Source organism: Neomonachus schauinslandi, chromosome 12, assembly GCF_002201575.2.
Source record: "Neomonachus schauinslandi chromosome 12, ASM220157v2, whole genome shotgun sequence".
Taxonomy (NCBI): Eukaryota; Metazoa; Chordata; class Mammalia; order Carnivora; family Phocidae; genus Neomonachus; species Neomonachus schauinslandi.
The window spans coordinates 60,609,817-60,630,826 of record NC_058414.1 but is presented as its reverse complement, the minus strand read 5'-3'; the positions used below and the strand labels follow the sequence as shown (position 1 = coordinate 60,630,826).

The 21,010-nt window shown below is 48.6% G+C and overlaps 1 protein-coding gene across 1 annotated transcript in view; it reads right to left on the bottom strand.

The window, feature by feature from the left end:
- MINDY4 (MINDY lysine 48 deubiquitinase 4) overlaps nucleotides 1-14,840 on the bottom strand; it is a 101,962-nt gene extending 87,122 nt beyond the window's left edge. Inside the window, exons 1-4 of the mRNA XM_044919980.1 lie at nucleotides 14,778-14,840; nucleotides 9,012-9,131; nucleotides 5,086-5,321; nucleotides 1,372-1,618 (exon numbers count right to left, since the gene is read on the bottom strand). Coding sequence (XP_044775915.1) covers nucleotides 1,372-1,618; nucleotides 5,086-5,321; nucleotides 9,012-9,131; nucleotides 14,778-14,840 — 666 coding nt within the window. The remainder of the gene's footprint in view (nucleotides 1-1,371; nucleotides 1,619-5,085; nucleotides 5,322-9,011; nucleotides 9,132-14,777) is intronic.
- Nucleotides 14,841-21,010: the final 6,170 nt, after the last annotated feature.

Here is a 21,010-nt window from a genome sequence, read left to right as displayed (position 1 = left end):
TAAGACTGTCCATGCTGAAGCATATAAAGTATTAATCATATTCAATCTCAACTGTACAGCACACATCTCTTTAACAGTCCATGTGGCAAAATGGAAGGTATCCATAAGCACTCTGCCCGATGCAGAGGATGACAGCTGTCTCGAGGAACAGCACTTGCACAACCATCGGAGCTGTGAATTGAACTTGCTAGTTTTTTCCATGGAACAACTGACAGACGAACTGTGGTTATTCAGACTTGGGTATTCGGCAGGCATTTTCTTGGAAATAAGCTGAGCCTGTCATTTCAAGGAAAACAACTGATGGACTGTCAGTGATAAAATATAAATTGTCAGGTAAAAATTAAAATCTGGGGAAACTTGCCTCAGCCACTGGGAGCCTGATGGCTTCTCAACACCTAAACGCTTTTCCAGCGAATTGGATGGTAACATCAAGAAATGTGACTTTTTTGATGTGGGTTTATTGTTTATAGTGAAATGTCAACACTCAGAAGATCTCAGTAACTCACATAACTCAGTAAACCATTATTTTCCAAAGGACCAAACCCATCCCCCCGACCCCCCGCCCACATGATGTAGGCAGAGGCAGGGAGACGGTCGGCTTCTTTCTGTCCTGATTCCAATTGGGAGAACAGCAAGCACTGGCCTACAGAGCCACGGTCCACATCCAGCCATGCAGCCCAGAAGACGGGTAACCCGCCACAGACACACATGACCTATGTGGGTTTGTTCGGGCTCTCTCACTGGATTAATACCACACTGTGAGTTTGGTGTTTGATTTTCCTTTGTTTTCCTGTTTCTTTGTGGTTTTACAAACTCCTTTTACATTCATTCTCTCGTTTGGTTCAGCCCCCCCCCCCACCTGATGGGACCCTACCAGAGCCCCTCCTTAAGGAAGACTATGAAACAATGATGGGACATATTAGACTTTCTTTTTAAAGCAAAGCAAATGAAACCATAAAGACTGGGATTTCTTTTTCCCTTTTTACTATGTTCTAAAAAATAAAAAAGATTTTTAAAAATAATAAAAATAAAAAAGATGTTCTCTAGACTTGGATGGCTTGCCCCAACTCCTGAATGGCAAAGGGAAAACTGGTAGATGTGTTCTCACTCAGCAAAGGAAGATAAAGCCATGGCATCCACCTCATTGACCTGATGGGTAAACTGAGGGCAGGAAAGGAGATGAGGCCTGCCCGTGATCCCACAGGGAGTTGATAGTACAACCAAAGAAAATACAGGCAGGTGTTCCTCCCATCTGAACACACAGATGACCCCTTCTTGGACTGCCTTGTGGAGTACCCTCAAATAAACTCCTTAAGCCCTGCCGGGTTTTCACTTTCTGCTCTCACCATAGCTGTGAGAGCAGCAACCTACCTGCGGGGAACTGGCCATGGGCCCGGTAATCATGCCTCGGACAATCAGGCCAGACTTTGGTCTCATCTTCTTGCCCATCCTCTTCGTGTCCAAGGAAAGCTCTGATGACTGAAGCTTGTCCATCTTCTCCCACGCAGGGGCCACGGCGGGGCTTTCACCTGGGATAGCTTGGGTAGGCTTACTTTTGTAGGGGGGCCTTTTGGATGATACGAAGTTACCAAGTAAATCCCCATCAAGATTGTCATGCCTACAAAAAAGGGATATTTCCATCAAAACAGATTCCCCACGGGACGCCTGGGTGGCTCAGTCGGTTAAGCGGCTGCCTTCGGCCCAGGTCATGATCCCAGGGTCCTGGGATCGAGTCCCACATCGGGCTCCTTGCTCAGCAGGGAACCTGCTTCTCCCTCTCTCTCCCTCTGCTTGTGCTCTCTCTGTCAAATAAATAAAATCTTAAAAAAAAAAAAAAAAAGATTCCCCACTAGCTAACAATGATAATAAATCCCACATTCAACAGGCACTCATAGCAAGCCCATTCATAAATCTGCGATGATTCTAACCAGCCAGTGCTTTATCATTAAAGGTAAAGAATAGAAAATACTTTCATATCAGGGCAAGTCTGACCTATAAAATAAGACCAGGAAGCAAGAAACAAAATCAAAATTGATGACCCATGATAGGATTCCTCAAATATCCTTAAATATTTTGTATCCTCAAATATAAAGAGCATCCTTGTCCCAGACCCAAGTGATTACAGAAAACCATAGCCCTTCAATACAGCCCTGAGCTACATGGAGCCCAGCCTTACTGTGCATCATTGACATTAGTAGATGGAGACGTGTGGCAAACTTTGTGTTCCCCAACTGTTTAGTTAAGGTTCAGCTAAGTTGGACATGCCGATGGCTTCTCTTCTTGGGTTGCTTGGCATTGAAAGAGTAAGAGAGATAGATTGTGTGTGTGTGTGTGTGTGTGTGTGTAGGGGAAAGAGAAAGAGAGAACAAAAGAAGATGAGACACAGTGAGGCAAGCAAGGAGGAATGACAAGAAGGAGCAAGAGACCTAGATAAAGAGGACTCTTACCTATGATCTGCAATGGATCAGCCAGAGCCCAGAGCTCCTCTGACATGGGCTGGCAGGTTTTCTACCATTAGACTCCGGCCTAAAGGGCGATGACCGCTGCTCTGTGCCACGCTGCTGATTACCAAGCACTGGGTCACACATGCGAGAAGCAGTCATGGGTGTGCTGTGACAGAGGCAGAGCCCACAGAGGAAGGGGCCCGAACCAGCTTGGGGAAATCGGGGACTTGCAGAGAAGGCAGCACTGAGTCTGGAGGAAGGAGTGGGCAGGAGATAACCAGAATGCCCCAGGCACTAGCACAGAGGCCTGTAAAAGCAGGCCCGGCCCAGGTGAGCCATGCAGGCTGATCATGGAAAGAGCTTTGCAGGCTATCCTTAGGAGTTTGGATTTTACCCTGGAAGCCATGGGAAAGCGTTTGAAGGCCTTTCCATAGGGGAGCAACACGGGCCTGACTTGTCTGTGGGAAGCTCCCACTATCTTAGGTGGAGGGGGGATTGGAGCAGATGACCAGAGGCCTGGAAACCAAGGAAGAGCCTGTGGGAGCTAGGCCGGGCAAGAGGGGAGGGCAGGAACTGAGGCACTGCTCTCAGGGCAGAGAAAGCAGGAAAGGGTCTAGTGTCATTAAGGACTCACAGAGGCAAAAATGATAGAGCAGGAGAGGTCAAGGAGAACACCCAAGGCCTCTGGAGGAAAGGAACAGTGCTGCCCAACAGGGAATTTGAAAGCACACAATGTGGGGGCTGAATAATGGCTCCCCAAAGATGTCCAGATCCTGGAACCTGGGAATGTTCCCTTATGTGGCTTAAAGGGACTTTGCACATGTGTTAAGGTTTTGAGGTGGGGAGATGACCCTCAGTTATCTGGGAGGGCCCATTAGAGTCACAAGGCTCTTTGTGACAGGGAGGCAGGAGATCAGAGTCAGGAGTAGGAGACACGATGACAGAAACAGAGGCTGGAGGGATGTGCTCTGAAGACAGAGGAAGCGGCCACAAGCCAAGGAATGTAGGCAGCCACTAGAAGCCAAAGAAGGAAAGGAAACAGATTCTCCCCCAAAAGGCTCTAGAAGGAATAAGCCCTACTGACACCTTGCTGTTAACCCAATGAGACCAAATTTGAACTTCTGACCTCAGAACCGAAAGATAACAAATTTATGTTGCTTTAAGACACAGTGATGGTCTGATATGAGGAATTCTTAATCTCAGGAAACAAACTGAGGGTTGCTGGAGTGGGGGGGTGGGGTGGGAGGGATGGGGTGACTGGGTGATGGACACTGGGGAGGGTATGTGATATGGTGAGCACTGTGAATTGTGCAAGACTGTTGAATCACAGATCTGTACCTCTGAACAAAATAATGCAATATATGTTAAGAAAAAAAAAAAGAAGAAGAAGATAGCAGGAGGGGAAGAATGAAGAGGGGGAAATCGGAGGGGGAGACAAACCATGAGAGACAATGGACTCTGAAAAACAAACTGAGGGTTCTAGAGGGGAGGGGGGTGGGAGGATGGGTTAGCCTGGTGATTGGTATTAAAGAGGGCACATTCTGCATAGAGCACTGGGTGTTATGCACAAACAATGAATCATGGAACACGACATCAAAAACTAATGATGTGGGGCGCCTGGGTGGCTCAGTCATTAAGCGTCTGCCTTCAGCTCAGGTCATGATCCCAGGGTCCCACGTCGGGCTCCCTGCTCAGGGGGGAGTCTGCTTCTCCCTCTCCCACTCCCCCTGCTTGTGCTCCCTCTCTCGCTGTATCTCTCTCTGTCAAATAAATAAATAAAAATCTTTAAAAAAAAACTAATGATGTAATGTATGGTGATTAACATAACAATAAAAATAGGTACAAAAAAAAAGACACAGTGATGGTTAAATTTTATATGTCAACTTTGCTAGGCTATGTTGCCTAGTTGTTTGGACAAATACTAGCCTAGATGCTTCCCTGAAGGTATTCTTTAGATATGATTAACATCAAGGCTATACTTTCAGGGATCATTTCTATAGTTCGTAGATATGATTAACATCTACAATCAGTTGACTTGAAGTAAAAAAGATTACCCTAGATAATATGGGTGGTCCCATTCTATCAGTAGAAGGCCCTAAGAGCAAAAACAGGTTTCCCAGAGAATTCTGCTTCAAGACTATAACACAGAATACTGCCTGAGTTTCCAACATGCCAGTCTGCCCTACAGATTTCAGACTTGCCAGCTCCCACAATCATGTGAGCCAAGTCCTTAAAATAAATCTCTTTATAGGGGCACCTAGGTGGCTCAATCAGTTAAGCAAACGACTCTTGATTTCAGCTCAGGTCTTAATCTCAGGGTCGTGAGCTCGAGCCCCACGTTGGGCTCCACACTGTGCATAGAGCCTACTTAAAAAAAAAAAAGGAAGTAAAAAAAATTAATAATTCTCTTTATATAGGAAATATAAAACCAATAAGATATATGTGTATAAATACACACAATACTTGCATATATATTTACATGTATTCACACACACACACACACACACACACACACACACACACACATCCTATTGGTTCTGTTTTTCTGGAAAACCCTGACTATTACAGCCCCTCAGTTTACAACCATTGGTCAAGGCAGTGATAGGAAACTAATCCACAGTGTAAATATAAGAAGAGATACCTGGCTTTGCTTGTTTCAGATAATGATGTTCTCCATCCTGCATCTTCATCTGCAAGGTCATATATATTTACCAGTGTGGTCTCTGAGCATCTTGATGGTAATTTGTTATTTTTCTTTGGAATTGAGAGTGCAGGGATTGGTGTTTCTTGAGTGAAATTGTTAGTAGTATTTCCAAAGTGATCCAGAAAATATCTGGTAATGAGTTCAAGGTTTGTTTTTAGAGGATTTTCCTTTGCCTATCATTGGAAGAAAACAAAAATCATTAACCATATGGACAGCTTCAGGGGAAGGGTGGAAAACATGGCTATTCCAATTCTTTGACATTGTTTATCAGCTTCTCATTCATTCATACACTCTTTCAGCAAATGTCCAGTGACAGCCTGTCATATGTAAGGCATTATGTTATAACACAGAGATGAAGACAAAAACCTCTACCCTAAAAGAACGAACATCCAATGCATGAGTCAGGCGATTTAATGAGCAACTGTAACAAAACAGAAAAATACCCAAGCAAATTTCCTCTTGGTTTTTCTCCTAGGAATAACTTTAGAAAGTATACACCTGTTCATTTAAAAAAAAAAATTAAATCTTTAGGGATCATTAACTCTACAAGATAATAAACATGTGGGACCTGAGTATTCCCTTAGGTTGTGTACTCTGCATTTACCACTGGACACTGGGGCCTGCAGGGACAGAGCCACAAAAGGTTATTGCAAAGAACACAGAGAGGCCATCAGGACTGACTCAATCTACACCCGAATCTTAAAAAAAAATGAAACTCTTTAGTAGTTGGTTTTAGAAATGAATGACATCGGGGTGCCTGGGTGGCTCAGTCAGTTAAGCGTTCGACCCTTGATTTCAGCTCAGGTCATGATCTCAGGGTCACGAGATCAAGCCCTGAGTCAGGCTCCATGCTGAGTGTGGAACCTGCTTAGGATGCTCTCTCTCCTTCTCCCTCTGCCCCCGCTTGCACTTGCGCACTCTCGCTCTCTTTCTCTCTCTCTCTCTCTCTCGAAAGAAAGAAAGAAAAAGAAAGAAAGAAAGAAAGAAAAGAAAGAAATGACATCAGTATTTCCCAACCCTGACTATGCCAAATATCATCTTTGGAGGTTTTTAAAAATATATATTCCCAGGCCCTACTGTGTCTTATTAAGCCAGAATTGCAAAGATCAGAGTGCTGATTTCTCTTAAAAGTCCCCTAAGTAATTTGGACAAACATAGCTATCCAAGCAGAAATCCACAGGCTGACCTTAGGCCATGTAACCATGTCAATCCCCACTCCACTTGTTCAGGGACACCAAGCTGCTGGGAAGTGTGGTCAGACATGGGGCATTTGGTGAGTCTGCAGTCAGAGCAATAAAGTGCCTGACGAAGGACCTGGCGCAGAGAGGACCCTCAGACACATCCAGGCTTTCCCCTCCCTATCCCCCTGATCTGTGCAGCAGAACTCGACCACCAACATCCACAGCCAAATGGGTTCTGACCAACAGCAACAGATTTATCAGGCAGTCAGAATCAGGAGACAGCTTTCTTTTTTTAGTATGGGACCTAAAAAATCTATTTTGTCTAAGTCTAAATGAAACTTACAAGGAAAAGAATCAGGGGAGAGATGTTACACAATTTATTTGGACCTTCTTGCTTTTTCTTTCAATACAAGAGATTTATAGCCCTAGATAACCTGAATTATACTTTATGGCTTTTCATAACACTCTGCTCAGAATAGACACAGCCTTTATATGAATCTGGGCACCATTTTTCAAAACCTCAATTTTCATAGGCATTTTTATATATCGTATCCTCAATAGGGAAAAACAAGTTACTGGAATTAACATTAAATTGCAGGGCTTTCCTAGAATCAGGCTAGCTTTGTGCGAATGTCAAAATCATTATGCAATAGATAGATTAATGAATCTATTTTTCTGTAATATATAAGGTCAATTCATTGTACAGTAACTACTAAAAACTACTGTATAAATCAAATAATCAGCGTACTTGTCAAGACCTAATGAAAACATCTTAAGTATCTTCAGATAATTATTACCTTAGGGAGACTATGTTAGAGTGGAGAAGTAAAAGTCACTTGAATGGCAAAGATGATTCCAGGATATTAAGTAAAGTTGCATTTACATAAAATTCCCACTATACCAGCATGGTTAATTGATTTTCTTGTTACCTATTCTCACTTTCTATGGAAAAAAATCTTTCTAAAATGTACAGTCCACAGTCCTGCCTTACAAACGATGCAGTAAAAGGAGATGCGCTGGAAAGCTGCTGCCCGGGTCGACAGGACTCCAGCTGGACATGTGGAGGAGGCGGGGGGGCCCTGGTGTCACCCTGGGACCAAGGACGAAGGGCATCGATCTGATGTCTTTACTAAGCCGATGCCAGGACTGCACCTGGCTGCCACTGCCCTTTTCTCATCAAAGTGGGGCATAGGGACTTCTGGCAACCTGAATGTTCCCGTAGGTTGACGCCATCCTTCACTTTACTGAGGGGAACTCAGCCTGAGCTCCCCACTGGGCTATGACGTGCATGAGGGTGGTTTCCAAGCTGTTCTGGGGTTCCTCCAGGTGTCTCAGAAACAGCCTTGGAGGGCTGGGGTGGGGGTGCCACCCCCCATTCCAACCCAATCTGCTAATATTTCGTTTGAGTAAAGGATTACAATTACAGGAGGCTTGACCACCATTACTACAGTAGGACTGGGAATCAGAAGATCTGGTTCTAGCCTCGCCCCTAACCTGTAACTCTCTGCGAGACCTTGACAAACCACTTTTCTCTGGCTCACAGCTCCCCCAGGTGGGGGCCCCCATTCAATCGGTAGTTTAAAAGCTGCTTAACCTAGTCCTGAGGGGCTGCGCCAAAGACCAAGAAGGTAAGTCTTCTTCATCCCCAATTCAACTACGGGGCTTCCCTTCTTTGTTTGGACTTATTTGGACTTCTGCAGGAAATATCATTTTATTGCCTCTTTAAAAAATTATGATAAATGCTAAACTACATGATCATTAGGTTCTTTTCAACTCTGACGCTATGGCCTACCACAAGGCAACATCTGCTGGAGAGCCCATTCTTCAATCAAATTAGAAGATTCTGTCTTCATAGCAGAAAAAAGAATGATGCCAGAACTGCAGCTTCAGTCAGTCAGTCAGCCAGCCAATCATATAATCCACAAACACATATAGACTATTTACTATGTCCTCAGGCAACATGTTAAGTATGAGGATACAACAGTGAACAAAGAGATGCCAATCTCTGGCCTCCTGCTGCATCCAAGGTAGTGGGGAGGTGGATGCTAATTAAACAACCACACACACATACTCTATCATAAGTGTGCGCAGCACAACCAAGGAAAACTACAGGGTGCCATGGAGGCTTATAATCAAGGTGGTGGGGGGTGGATGAGGTGGAGGGATCAGGGAAGCCCCACCCTCACCCCCCAACCACTTACTATCTCAACTCCAATGCCCCAGGGTTAGCTGAACCCAAGCCCCATTTCTGCCTAAATTAAATGTCACAGTAGACTTAAAAATAAGCTATTACTCAGAATTGAAGAAGGAAAATCTTACACAGGCAGGGAATGGAAAGTTTTAGTAGAACTGAACACTATATTCTTAAGTACAGTCTGACTAAAAACAGCCTCCTAGGGGAGGAGGGACCACAGGGAATAACCATTAAGGGCCCAGGTTCAAAGTGAGCTTCACAGCCACACATGCGCAATATGCCCACAGGGGCGGCCTGGGGCCTGACTGAGCCTGGAAGCCCAACTCACACTTGGGATTTGTCAGCATTTGGCCGGGTGTGTTTCTCCCTGGCAGCAGGCACAGCGAGCCTCCTGTCACCCATCTCTGACAGCTTGGCAGGGCCCATAAGGGCTCTGACATTGCCAAGCTCAGTTCCAGAACATTACACCACACCTTCAAAGCACGTACCTTGTTCTCCTTGTAGAGAAATTCAAGATGCAAAACCTTGCGGAGATCATTTCTGCTGTTTATGCTGAGGTCAGAGCGTGGGCGTTCCTGGTCCATGGTCACACATGTTTTCTTTAAGCCCTGCAGGAAGAAATCTGAATCATTATTTTCACTTTAAATCAAAACCTTCCATTCTCTGATGATGGTTATAAATAAAAGACTGTTGGTGTTCATTATGATCATTCCTATCCTGCCTATCCTGCCTTCCTCACAAGGATCTCGCAAGGACCAAAAACTGACTTAAGAATTTATTTTTATATAACCTTTACACTTGACGGCTTCACAATTATTATTCTGAATCTTACAATAACTCCATGGGCTGAGCTGAAATTGGAGTTGTTGGCCCATTTTCTAGAAAAGGAAAGGGAGGTTCAGGTCACTGACTCACCCAAGGCTGGAGCCCTGGGTTTGACACTAGATTTGGAGCCACAGAATATGAAGCTTTAAAAATAAACTAAAGGGGAAAAAATGAGCAAAAGGCCAATAATGATTCCTTTCCTTTCTCAGGTGAGAGCAAGGGTTGATTTGCCCAGGTAACACAGGAGAATCCCATAGCAGGGGGTCCTGACAATCCCGGCGTGTGAGTCGGCAAAGCCAGGACTGAGGCCCACTGGAAGCACGTGGTAAACGTTTGCTGAGTTCCCAGTGAGGCCACTGTCATCATCCAGCTTGACCTGGCAGAAGGCCCAGCTAAGACACACTCTGGCAATGGCAAGGGCTATTCCCCCTGTGAGCCTGGCTTCTTCGTTTGAAAAATAACCACAGAAGCTGCTGCCTGCCCACCTCACTGGGCCATGGTGATCACCAAACATGGATCACCGAACAGCTCAGCCTGGCGCTAAGGGAGCCCCTTGCTCTTCATGGATCCAGACCCACAAGGGAGCCAGGCCTCAACTTCTCCCCCAGGCTTTGTGTTCACAATCTTACAGAGGCTCCCACTGATGGGAAAACAAGACAAAACCTGTTGCCTGCCATGAAGTGAGAGAAGAAGAATTTGCAAAAAAAGAGGTATGAACACAGCCTGGAGCCCAAGAGAATAAAAAGGAAGTGTTGAGGAGGGGGGAACACAAAAAAATGGGTGTATATGTTGGGGGAAAGGCAGGGGTATGCCTGGGTGCTCTAGGGAGAATGAACTGGAAGGAGGGGGGGTTATAGCAAGCACCCCCATTTCATCTGCGTCTCCCCATGGCTTTCCTGCCAATCAGAGTGAGGCTGAAACCACGAGAGCCCCTCTCTGCTGGATAACTCTTTATGTTTGTCAACAGCTCAGATCAGCAAGTCTTGGCACACTTCACAAACTCACTGGGACTGTGGTACACACCAACGTTTGAAAACCGCTGGGGTAGTGGATAAGGATGCCCTCAGGAAGCAGCCAGTCCTCAGTCCCATCTGGTCCACTTAATCTTCATCACTCAACAAACATTTCCTATGCACCTACTATGTGGTGGGCTGTTCTAGATGCAGGAGATACCAAGAGAATAAGACAAACCCTACCCTTTCACAGAGCTGACATTCTGTTGGGGAAGCACCTCTTTTTTAGCTGACATTAAAGCAGAGACATGAGGGAAGTAGGAGAGCAGGCCATGCAGACACTTGGGGGAAGTGTGTTCTCAGCAAGGAACAGCAAGGGCAAAGGCCCTGTGGCAGTCACAGGAGGCCTGTGCAGCTGGAGCTGCGTGACCAGGGGAAAGTGGCAGGAAATGAGGTCAGAGAGGCTGCCCAGAGCCTGAAAAGGAAAGGCTTATTGACTTTTGTTAAATGGTGGGGTGGGGGCGGGGTGAAAAGAGGAGCATGAACTGATTGTATTTGTAAAGGATCACTGGCTGCTAGGTTGTGAACAGATTTTTGGAGGGATTAAGCAGAAACTAGTTAGGACGCTATCGAACAACTCACGTGAAAAATGGAAGTGGCTTGGACCAGGTGGCTGCAGCAGAAGTGGAAAGAAGTGGCTACATGCTCTATGTGCCCTGCTGGCAAAGGCAACAGATGTACTAATGGACCAGATGTGAGGTATACATGAAGGAAAAAAGCCAGGAATGATTGCAAAGGTTTTCGCCCAAGCAACCAGAAAGATGGTGATACTGCCTACCGAAATTGGAAAACTGCAAGACATAGAGGGAATCAGGAATTGGGTTTTGGACATGTTGAGATATTTATTGGATACCCAAGTGGAAACGTAAAATCGGCTGTTGGAAAGAATGTAAGAGTTCTGGGAGAGACCTGGGCCAGAGATAGGCATTTGGGAACTGTCATCACATTGATGGCACTGGAATCCAGTAGACTGGTCGAGGCACCTGGAAAATAGCAAGTGAAGGAAAGAAGAGAAGGTTGAGTCTTGGAGTCCCCCAGCATGCACAGCTCCAGGAAACGAGGGGCACCAGCAAAGAACCAGAGAAGTTAGAGGAGGCAAAGCAGAAGGTGGGCTCCAGAAGCCAAGCAGAATGAGTTTCCAGGAAGCAGGACACAATCAGCCATGCCAAACACAATGTTAGACCAAGAAGTGAGGACTGAAAGTTAAAGGTCATTGACAAACTTGACAAGAGTTGTTTCTGTGGATCGGTGGGGACAGAAGCCTGATTAGAGTGGGTTTGAGCAAGCAGGAAGAAGGATTAGAATCAGAGCACACATAGCTCTTTCATGGGGTTTGGCTGTAAGAGGGAGAAGAAAAATGGGCCAGTAGCTGGAGGGACTTGAGGGCTCAAGATGGGATTCTGCAGGGCCGACAGTAGAGAAGACAAAATGTATATAGAACAGAGAGAGAGAACTGTAGCAGTGCCCTCAAGCAGGCAAGAGGGGATGGGCACTCGGGGAGGGGGTGGCCTTTCCCAGGAGTATGGAGAATTCGCTCGCAAGAGCAGGAGGGAGGCAGAGTGAGGGTCCGGGCCCAGGAAGGTTTGCAACTAGTGGTGCAGCCCATAGGGAGTTTTCTCAGGACCGCTTCTGTTTTCTCAGTGAAATGAGAATGGGGAAGGAGCTGTGGGGTTGGAGGAGAGGGCAGGTGTGAAACGGCCATCCCAGAGTGGAGAGAGGGAGCGGGCTGGAGAGCTATAACCAGGGGGGCAGGCATACCTGAGGCCTCAGGGGGCCGAGGGGCCGCAAAACTGTCCACATAGTGGTGTGCTTCTCTCCAGCCCCGTTCAGCGCTGCAGGGCAGGCATGGGGGGAGCGAGGTGAATCTGAAAAGTCAGGGGAACATGAGGAAAGAAGAGAAGGGCAAGGGAGGCAAGCATGTTGTTGAGGGTGTGATTATGATGATGGGCGGGTATGAAGTGGGGAGTGGTCACAACAGGGCCTGGGCCCGGAAGAAGTTGGCAGGAACTGTGGAATGCAGATGTGAGTGAGACTGAAGAACAGTTTATTACAGGCTGGCTGCTAAGGAAGGTGAGCTTGCAAGTGAGGATGACAGAATGCTTGCACAGATTCCAGGAGGGGTGCAGTGCTGGTAACAGGCCTAGGACATGACCTTTTGGAAAGGGTGGCGGAGGTAGGACGGGGTCAAGTCGTTGCAGGAGAGGGAGGCTGGGGCACGAGAGGAGTCACCCTGGAGGACCCTGACCCTGCAGGAGACTAGCATGACTCTCCCTGAGGGCAGACCACACTTGGACGGGGGCCAGCGCAGCTGGGTGCCATGTAGGCTGGAGGGCACAGGAGGTCAGAGTGGAGGGCAAGGTGAGGTCAGAGGCCCAGCCTGCAGCAGGGTCATAGAGAGCCTTGTAGGCCCGGGTGAGGCCTTCCCTTCGATTTTATTCTGGTTGTAGTAAAAAGCCCATGGAGGGTTTTGAGGAGAGGAGTGACAAACTCTAACTTGCTCACCCTGGGCAAGTTTCTTCACCCCCTCGTCTCATGCTCATCTTGCATGAAAGGGAGTAAGTATTCTTGTCTTTCAGGACGGTTATGAGGATCTGAGAAAACAGGTAACAAGAAGGTACCTCTCACCATGACGGGAACTCTCTAGGTTATACCTGTCTTGTGCCAAGCCCTGAGGGGAGTATGTGGTCTTGGCGCCGGAGCAGAAGGTGATGAGGTAAGCAGCTGATCTGGATTGCAGTCCCAGCTCTCCACAACTTTCTGAGTGACTGTGGGCAACTCCTTTGTCAGGTCAGAGCTTTAGTGTGCCCAAATAAAAAATGCAAGGGAGAGGAGGCCCCGTGAACCAGACACTGGCCAGGTTCCCCCGGATCTGGTGTCAGCTCTGTGGACTGGTCTAGTGGGAGAGACAGGCAGACGTATAAACTATAACGTGAGCGCCAATGAGCAAGCCACAGACAAGGTAAGTCAGGTATTCCAACTGGAGTTATCCAAAAAGACCTCCCGAAGGAAAGAGACTTGGGGTGGGCTGTGGGTGGAACAGGGAAAGGCATGTGGGAGAAGCTGGAACCAACGCTGGGGTCAAGCTACAGGGGAGCCTTCAACAGCGGGTGAGGACTGTGGATTTCATTTGTCCTCAAGGAAGGCAAGGCATGAGGAAAGCTCTGAGAGTTTTGCTTGGTGGTCCAGACTTAAAAGAAATGATAGTGGGCAGCCTCATAGGATATGTCACTGACATCCAATGTGCAGCCAGGACTTGGTGACAGAAGGTCAATTGGCCGTAAAAACAGAGCAGATAAAATGAAGCCACGCTGCATTTAAACATTTTTTTAAATTAAAAATTTTTTTTAGAAAGCAAAAAAAAGACACTTTCAAAACAGATGCACATGAGAGATGGGGGGGTGAAGACAATGCGGAATACAGGTACCTACTATGTGCCAGATACGATGCTTGGGGACTGCCCATATATCATTATTAATCCTCATCATAAATCTGCAAAGGGTGGGTCTTAATAGTCCCGTTTACCGGATAAGGAAACTGAGGCAGTGAGTAACGGACCCAAGCTCACACTGCTAACCAGTTGCCGGTATTTGAACCGCTCCACCTGATTCCAAAGCCCTTCCAATTTTCCGTTCAAAAAATGATTTTGTTTGTGTATATGTTTAACCCAGACAGCTGCCCGTGGCCCCTGATCAACACGACACCACGAGGGCCAATCCCTCGCTCACTCTGTATAGAATGAGTTCGAATATGGAATAGGGTACACTGGCTTGCGCAGTAACTTCCAGCGACCTCTTTCCCACGGTGTCCCCACTTCCACCGCAGATGGCTTGCTAAGGACCTCCCCAACTTTTGAGTACTGCGAAAACTCTCCCGGCGCAAAACAACGGAAGTTCAAAACAACCACGGCTGCAACCCCTGAGCTCCCCACTGCCGAGGGGCACGACTGAAGCGTTCAACTATCGGGAGCGTGTTTTGGCCCCCTGGGTTCCCTCCGGGGGCCCTTCTTTCCCGGTAGGGTGGAGGTGCCGGGACGGGCGACGCGCTCCGGGCCACGACAAGGCGGCTGTGCTTTAAGAGGCCGGGATGAGGCCGCCCCGGGCCGCCCCCCGCTCCCCGCCTCGGCGCCCAGTCCCCGTGCCGCGACCCCACCGGAGGCGCGGGAATCCTGCGCAGGGCGGCGGCCGCGGGCCGGCGTGGCGGGCGGCCCGGCGGGCGCTGCGCGGGGCCAGCAATGACTCCTGGGAAATGTAGTTTCGGCAGGCCCGAGAAAGTGGCGCTCCCGTCGGGCATCCCCCGGGCAGGGGGCGGCAGGGGGCGGCTCTCCCTCCGCGACGGCGCGGAGCTGGCAGGGGCACCCCCAGACTGCGCCCTCACCCTGGGGCAGCGGCCCCGAGCGGCGGAGGCGGCGCGACCCACCTTTCTGCTAAGGAACTCCCGGACCAGGGAGGCGGCCACCTCCTCCACGAAGAGGCTGTCCATGCTGCCGGCTCTGCCCACGAAGCCGCGCCGCCGCAGCCCAGGCCCCGGGTCCGTTGGGGCCAGTATGGCCGCGTTGCCGTGGTGACGGTGTCACCGGAGCCGGGAGAGCTCCTCCCCTTCCCGGGAGCCCGTGGGCTGGGAGGGCGGGGAGAAGGGGAGGAGCGTCCTTCAAACTGGCTTCCGAGAGCGGGAGGCCGCCCAGGGCCCGGGCGTGGGCTCCAGGCTGGTTCCTGGTTCGGGCCTGTCCCACCTCCGGGTGGCCTAAAACCAGCCACTGCTCCACGCTGAGTCCTGAGTGCCCAAGATGGGAAATGGGGAGAATACCTGCCTCCCTGTTCCTGGAGGAGTAAACCCACAGTGAAGTGGCCCACAGAGGCCACCCACAGCACCACAGCTGGCTCCTGGGCTCACTGAGGCCAAAGGATCTTGGCTGGTCTGGACTGCGTGGGGCAAGGAGGCCCAGGACTCTGTGAACTCGGTGCTGAAATAAAAGGACCGGTCCCTCACCCGCTTAGTGCCTGCGGTCCCATAATGAGACTGCCGGTAATTGAGCACCAAGCATTTTATACAGGTGTCATCGAAATAAGGACCCAATCATTATAAATATCTATAATCATTTACAAAGAAAAATATGCTTTTCCGAGGGCCATAAAATGGAGCTGCTAAATAAACCAGAGCTACAAAGCATGACCCCAGGACCCATCAAATAGAATTTCTCCATGCCACAGACTAGCATAAAACCAGCATTAGCCAAGAAGAACACTGGCCTCACAGTGATGAGCTGTAATTTCTTCACCTACTCAGAAATTCAATAGACCACTTACTCACTGAGCTTAGCAATGGAATTGAGCAAAAAGGTTAAGTCCCAAAAGACCGCATACAGCATATCTTTGTGTAAATGTAAAACAACTTAAACCAAAAATCATAATTTGTGGGGATATAATGCTTCAGCAAAGCTTTTTGTAAAAAAGCAAGGGAGTGAAGACCACATGATTCAGAACAGTGGTTGCTTCTGGAGGGGGAGGAAGGGGCACAGGGTAGGGGAGAACCACATGGGTACAAATAAGTAACTGTCAATGTTCTGGGTGTCATTAGGGCATTTGTTTCTTAAGCATTTGTTATAGTATTTCTATTAATTCATTAGTTTAATAAAAGATGGCCTTGCAGGGACCGATGTTGAGAGGATGTCATGAACCAAGGCGTATCATTAATTAACTTTATGCCCCTGAGGTCCAGAGGAAGGGAGGGAGGAAAGGGGAACAGAGGGACAATTTAGACAGCTTTGTCTCATAACACAGGGTTCTGTGACAAGTGTAAAATCCGACGTATCACTGTACAGCAGTGGCTCTAGGCATTTGAGTCTGTGAGCTCCTGCATTTGTGTGAGTCTGACCACAGGAGTTTATGGGGTCCCTGGCTTCTGCCTGGTGCCCTGTGGCGCTCTGGCAGCAGGGTCCAGCAGGCGCGGTACGGGCCTTGAAACAGGCCTGCTGCATTGTGCTGTGAGAGTTGAGTTCATGTGCTGCCTCCTCCAAGATGCTCCAGGATGGGGACTGACTGAATGGATCCCCCTCCAACTTCAAGCTCCTTGAGAGGCAGTACTGGGCATTTACCTAGGTTAGGGGACTCCAGAGAACAGAGGTGGGAGCATGGATCTGCCCAGGTGCAACATGTCTGGACCAGCTGGGTTGGAAGGACATTGTGAAAGTCCTTCTAATGATGTGACCCTCAGTCCTTCCCAGCCATCTGGCCACCACTCCCAGAAGTCAGGACGAGGAATCCATTACAGGTTATTGTCCTTGGCAACATGAAGGAGCAGTTCCTCTACACATTCTCCACACTGTCCCACCTCATTGGCCACCTCCCAATCTCTACTTCACATGGCCATCAACGTGAGACCGGCGATGGAAGAAAGACCCAGCCTCAGCCAGGCCCCAGCAAGATGAAATGAGATAGCCACAGCCCTGGCCTTTCACTCAGCCCAAAGCACACGAGACCTCCCAGCTGCCAAGGGTGATGGGTCTTGCCAGCTATGCAGGTCTGTGCAGCAGGGCTATCCAGGCAGACGGTGAAAGGGGGGGAGGGAGGGAGGGAGGAGGGAAGGAAGTTCTTCCTCACATTTGAATGTCAACTAATAAACGTAGAAAGAGTGATGGAATTAGCAAATCACCATTTGACAGCTAGCATAATGATCATTCATTCAGGCAAGAATCATCAATGGATGCTGAAACTAGTGGGTAAAAGTTTGAGGAGGAACATGTAATCTCAAAGTACCTCTCCATAAGATATTTGTGAATTACAAGGGGGAAAACTGTCACTTTACAGTAAAGAAAGTTGGCCGACATGACATCAACCAAGTGATCAGAGTCACCATCACCAGCAATGGGACGGATCAACATCATGTCCCTCCTTATGCACTGAAAGAGACACGATACCACAGAAGTAGTATTCCTGCCAAAATTATAACAGTAAGAAGAACAGTAACGTCACTGCCTTAAACAAAATCAGATTTTATTTGTCTCTCACAGAGGTCCAGGGCTCACGCAGCACCACACATTATTAGGTTCCCCATTTCTTTCTCCCTTGTTTCTCCACCACGTGTGGCCTTGACCTCATAGCCCAAGATGGCAGCATCCATGTTCCAGGTAGCAGGATGGAGTAAAGGATGAAGAATAAAAAGCAAAGAGTCCATGTGTGCCCCATCTTAGAAAAGGTTTCCAGAAGCTGGCACAGAATACTCGGCTTACATCCCTATGGTCAGAACTCACTTGCTTGGTCACACCTAGCTGCAAAGGAGGCTGGAAAATGTAGTCTTTGATTGGCAGCCATGTGCCCACTAAAAAATTCTATTACTATGAAAGGAATGATGGGTACAATGGACGCAGGAAGACAACTAACAATCTTTGGCACCCTGGTTTTGTTTTGTTTCAAAACAGCCTGTTTCTCCACCCTTGGTCCTTTCTATTAGGATTCTATTTGGATCTCACCTCAAACACTTACTGTACACACAACACACCCAGTCGTGTGCCTGGAAGTGCTGGGAACTCAGAGCCCATATCCTGCAGACGTGGATCCCCAAACGTGCCTGGGCCAATCCTGCTTCCATGCCTGTGCACGACTTTAAATCTCAATACCATTTCCTAGGAGAGGCAGTAGCCGATGGAAACTCTCCCAAGGCCTCTATGCTGGCATTTAAGCTGATTCAAGCTGAGGTAACCAGAATGTCCAACCTTTGTTCCTTCCTTCCTAGATAAGCAAATTAAAATGCTGTGGTAAACAACTGTTTCTCTTGACCTTGGGCTTTTTCAGAGCTCTGAGGGAAGAAAAGGAGATTAGGGGTTTTTGAAATTAGCATAGAGTAGCAAGATGGCAGGACTTGCCAGTGCTTCTGATGGAGCCTGAGGATCACCACTTGCCCAGAATGCACTAGGGCAAGAAATGTCTACGTGTCTTTACTTCCTCGTCCCCCACTACACCCACCACCTCCCCCTCCACCCCCACAAGTGTGCGGGGTGTTAGGGTCTTGGGGTGCGAGGAGATTGGGAAGTTGATATGCTTTTGGAACCTGCAGAGTCTTTGTGGAAGCTTCTCTCCTAGTCTCCTAGTCTGGCTTGGCCAAGGATGGCGCTTGATTCCCATAATATGGTCGGGCAGAGGCATGGGGAGTGGAGAATCTCCTGAAACTCTATAACCAGCAGCATGCATCTTCTGTGTTCTTATTTGTGCCACTGCAGGGGCAGTGGTGTGGGCATGGGTCCTTGTATTATTAGTCACATCACACAAGGTTTTCCCTCTGCTGGAAAAGGCTAGCCCTTCTCCTCTCTGTTACACATTAGTGAAAAACTCACTCTTAAAACCCAGCCCGAAGGTCACTGCCAGGAAGCCTTCCTGGAATTCCCCCCAGCACCAGCCCCACGCTCTCCTGGTTCTCTGTGAGAGGACAGTGTGGGCCACAGGTGCAACTCTTAGGCTCTTGAGCTACACTGCCTGGATGCAGAAGCCTGGCTCAGCCTCTTTGTAGCTTGTGTGATTTGAGCAAGTCTTTTAACTTCTGTGCCTCCATTTCCCCACCCGTAAAATGAGGAATAAAAGCAATACCTTCCACATGGGGCCGTTGGGAGAATTAAATGAGTTTTACATGTTTTTTAAAGTGGCTGGCCTCATAGCAATGTTATTCACAATAGCCAAAAGGAGGAAATGACGTAAGGGCCCACTGATGGATGCATGGACAAACACAGTGGGGTAGGTATTCCCTACAGTGGAATATTATCCAGCCTGAAAAAGGAAGGGAAGTCTGCAATATGCTACAGCATGGATGAACCTTGAAAACATCATGCTTGGTGAAAGAAACCAGCCACATGCAGACAAACGCTGCATGACTCCACTAATGCACGGTACCTAGAGTGGTCACGCTCACACGGGTGGGAAGGACAATGGTGGTTGCTGGGGGCTGGGGAGAGAGGGAAATGGGGAGTTGTTTCTTAATGGGGACAGTGTGTCAGCTTGGGAAGTTGCAAGTGTTCTGGAGATGGATGGTGGTGCAGTTTGCACAACAGCGTGAATGTACTTAATGCCGCCGAGCTGCACACTTAGAATGGTGAAGATGGGGCACCTGGGTGGCTCAGTTGGTTAAGCGACTGCCTTCGGCTCAGGTCATGATCCTGGAGTCCCAGGATCGAGTCCCGCATCGGGCTCCTTGCTCAGCGAGGAGTCTGCTTCTCCCTCTGACCCTCCCCCCTTCATGCTCTCTCTCTCAAATAAATAAAAAATTTAAAAAAAAAAAAAAAAAGAATGGTGAAGATGATAAATTTTACATTCTGTGTATTTAACCACAACGTTAAAGATAAGTATTTTTTCAAAAGGGGCTGGCACTTAATACGTGCCAGGAAGGTGCCAGCTACACATATTAGCACATGATCTATGTGTTTGTCGTCTTTCCCTGTCCTCCAGGGGGGCCGCTGAAGGAGTTCACCCCTGGCATAACGAACACTCCAGAAACGGCAGGAGGAAGGCGGAAGCTGCAGAACTCGTGCGGCCTATCTCCTAGGGAGAGATGGAATTGTTGGGGGGAGAAGGGTATGGGACAAGGCCCGGGAAAATCCCAAACAGAGCCTGCCCCCAAGGAGGGGTGGCAGGGAAGGAAACTGGCCCGGGATGAACCTGGGGAGCCCGACATGAGACAGACAGAGTTCACAGCACCGGAAGGGCCCCAAGGAGAGCTCCTCCCTCCTCGGGCCTTGGGCAGGGTGCCTGCCACCATCATGCTGGACGCGTGTCCAACTGCCCCCCCCCGCCGCAGTCTTCCCACAAGGGTGTCATGCAGCTGTCACGTGGAGGCCCATGCATACTGGAAATGGAGGCTGAGGCGCTGACCTCTCAGAACAGGCCGTCACACGGCTCCCGCAGGTCCCACAGAGGAACGGGTGAAAGGGGTCTGAGGCATAAGGGTGGGTGCAGGGTGACCTCCCTCGTGTCCAGCTGAGTCCCAGCAGGGCCCGCTAGGACATGCCCAGTTGGTCACGCATATGCTGTGTCGGAGGATACTGCCTCCAGCCCAAGGGTCTCATATCGGGGGCACCCCACCTCCTTCTGTCTGTCTACAGTCATTTGTGCAAAATCTTTTACTTGTCAAAGCACTTTCCCATCAACGATTTCCTGCTCCTGGAATTTTCTTGTAGATTATTAGGTTGGATCCCATTTCCCCTACTTCACAGAAGGGAAATATGAGGCCCAAAGAAAAGAAAAGACTCACCCAAGGTCATCTAGCCAATTAGTGGCAGGGCTGAGACTGGAATCCTAGAATCCAGGTCTCTTGACTCTTACAAGGGATGTTGTGTCCAGCTGTGCAGAGTATATCCCACACAAAGGTGTGGGTTGTAGGAGAAAGGAGACTGAAAAGTGCTTGGAGGAAGGGGTGGGGGGGAAGGGGACCAAGTGAGCCTTAAGGAAAGGGCACCTTTCTCTAGTTGGTCTGCTCAGAAGGGACACCTTGTTCCCATAGTCCTTCCAAAGGGAGAAGGAATACATTTCCCCAACTGATCAGCCCAGAGGGCACCTTTCTATAATTTGTCCATCTGTAGGAGGCACCTTTTCCTAATTCATGCAAACAACAGCCCTGACTCCCAGACTGTGCTCTTTCCCTCCAGGCTGGATGACCAGATCTGAAACAGG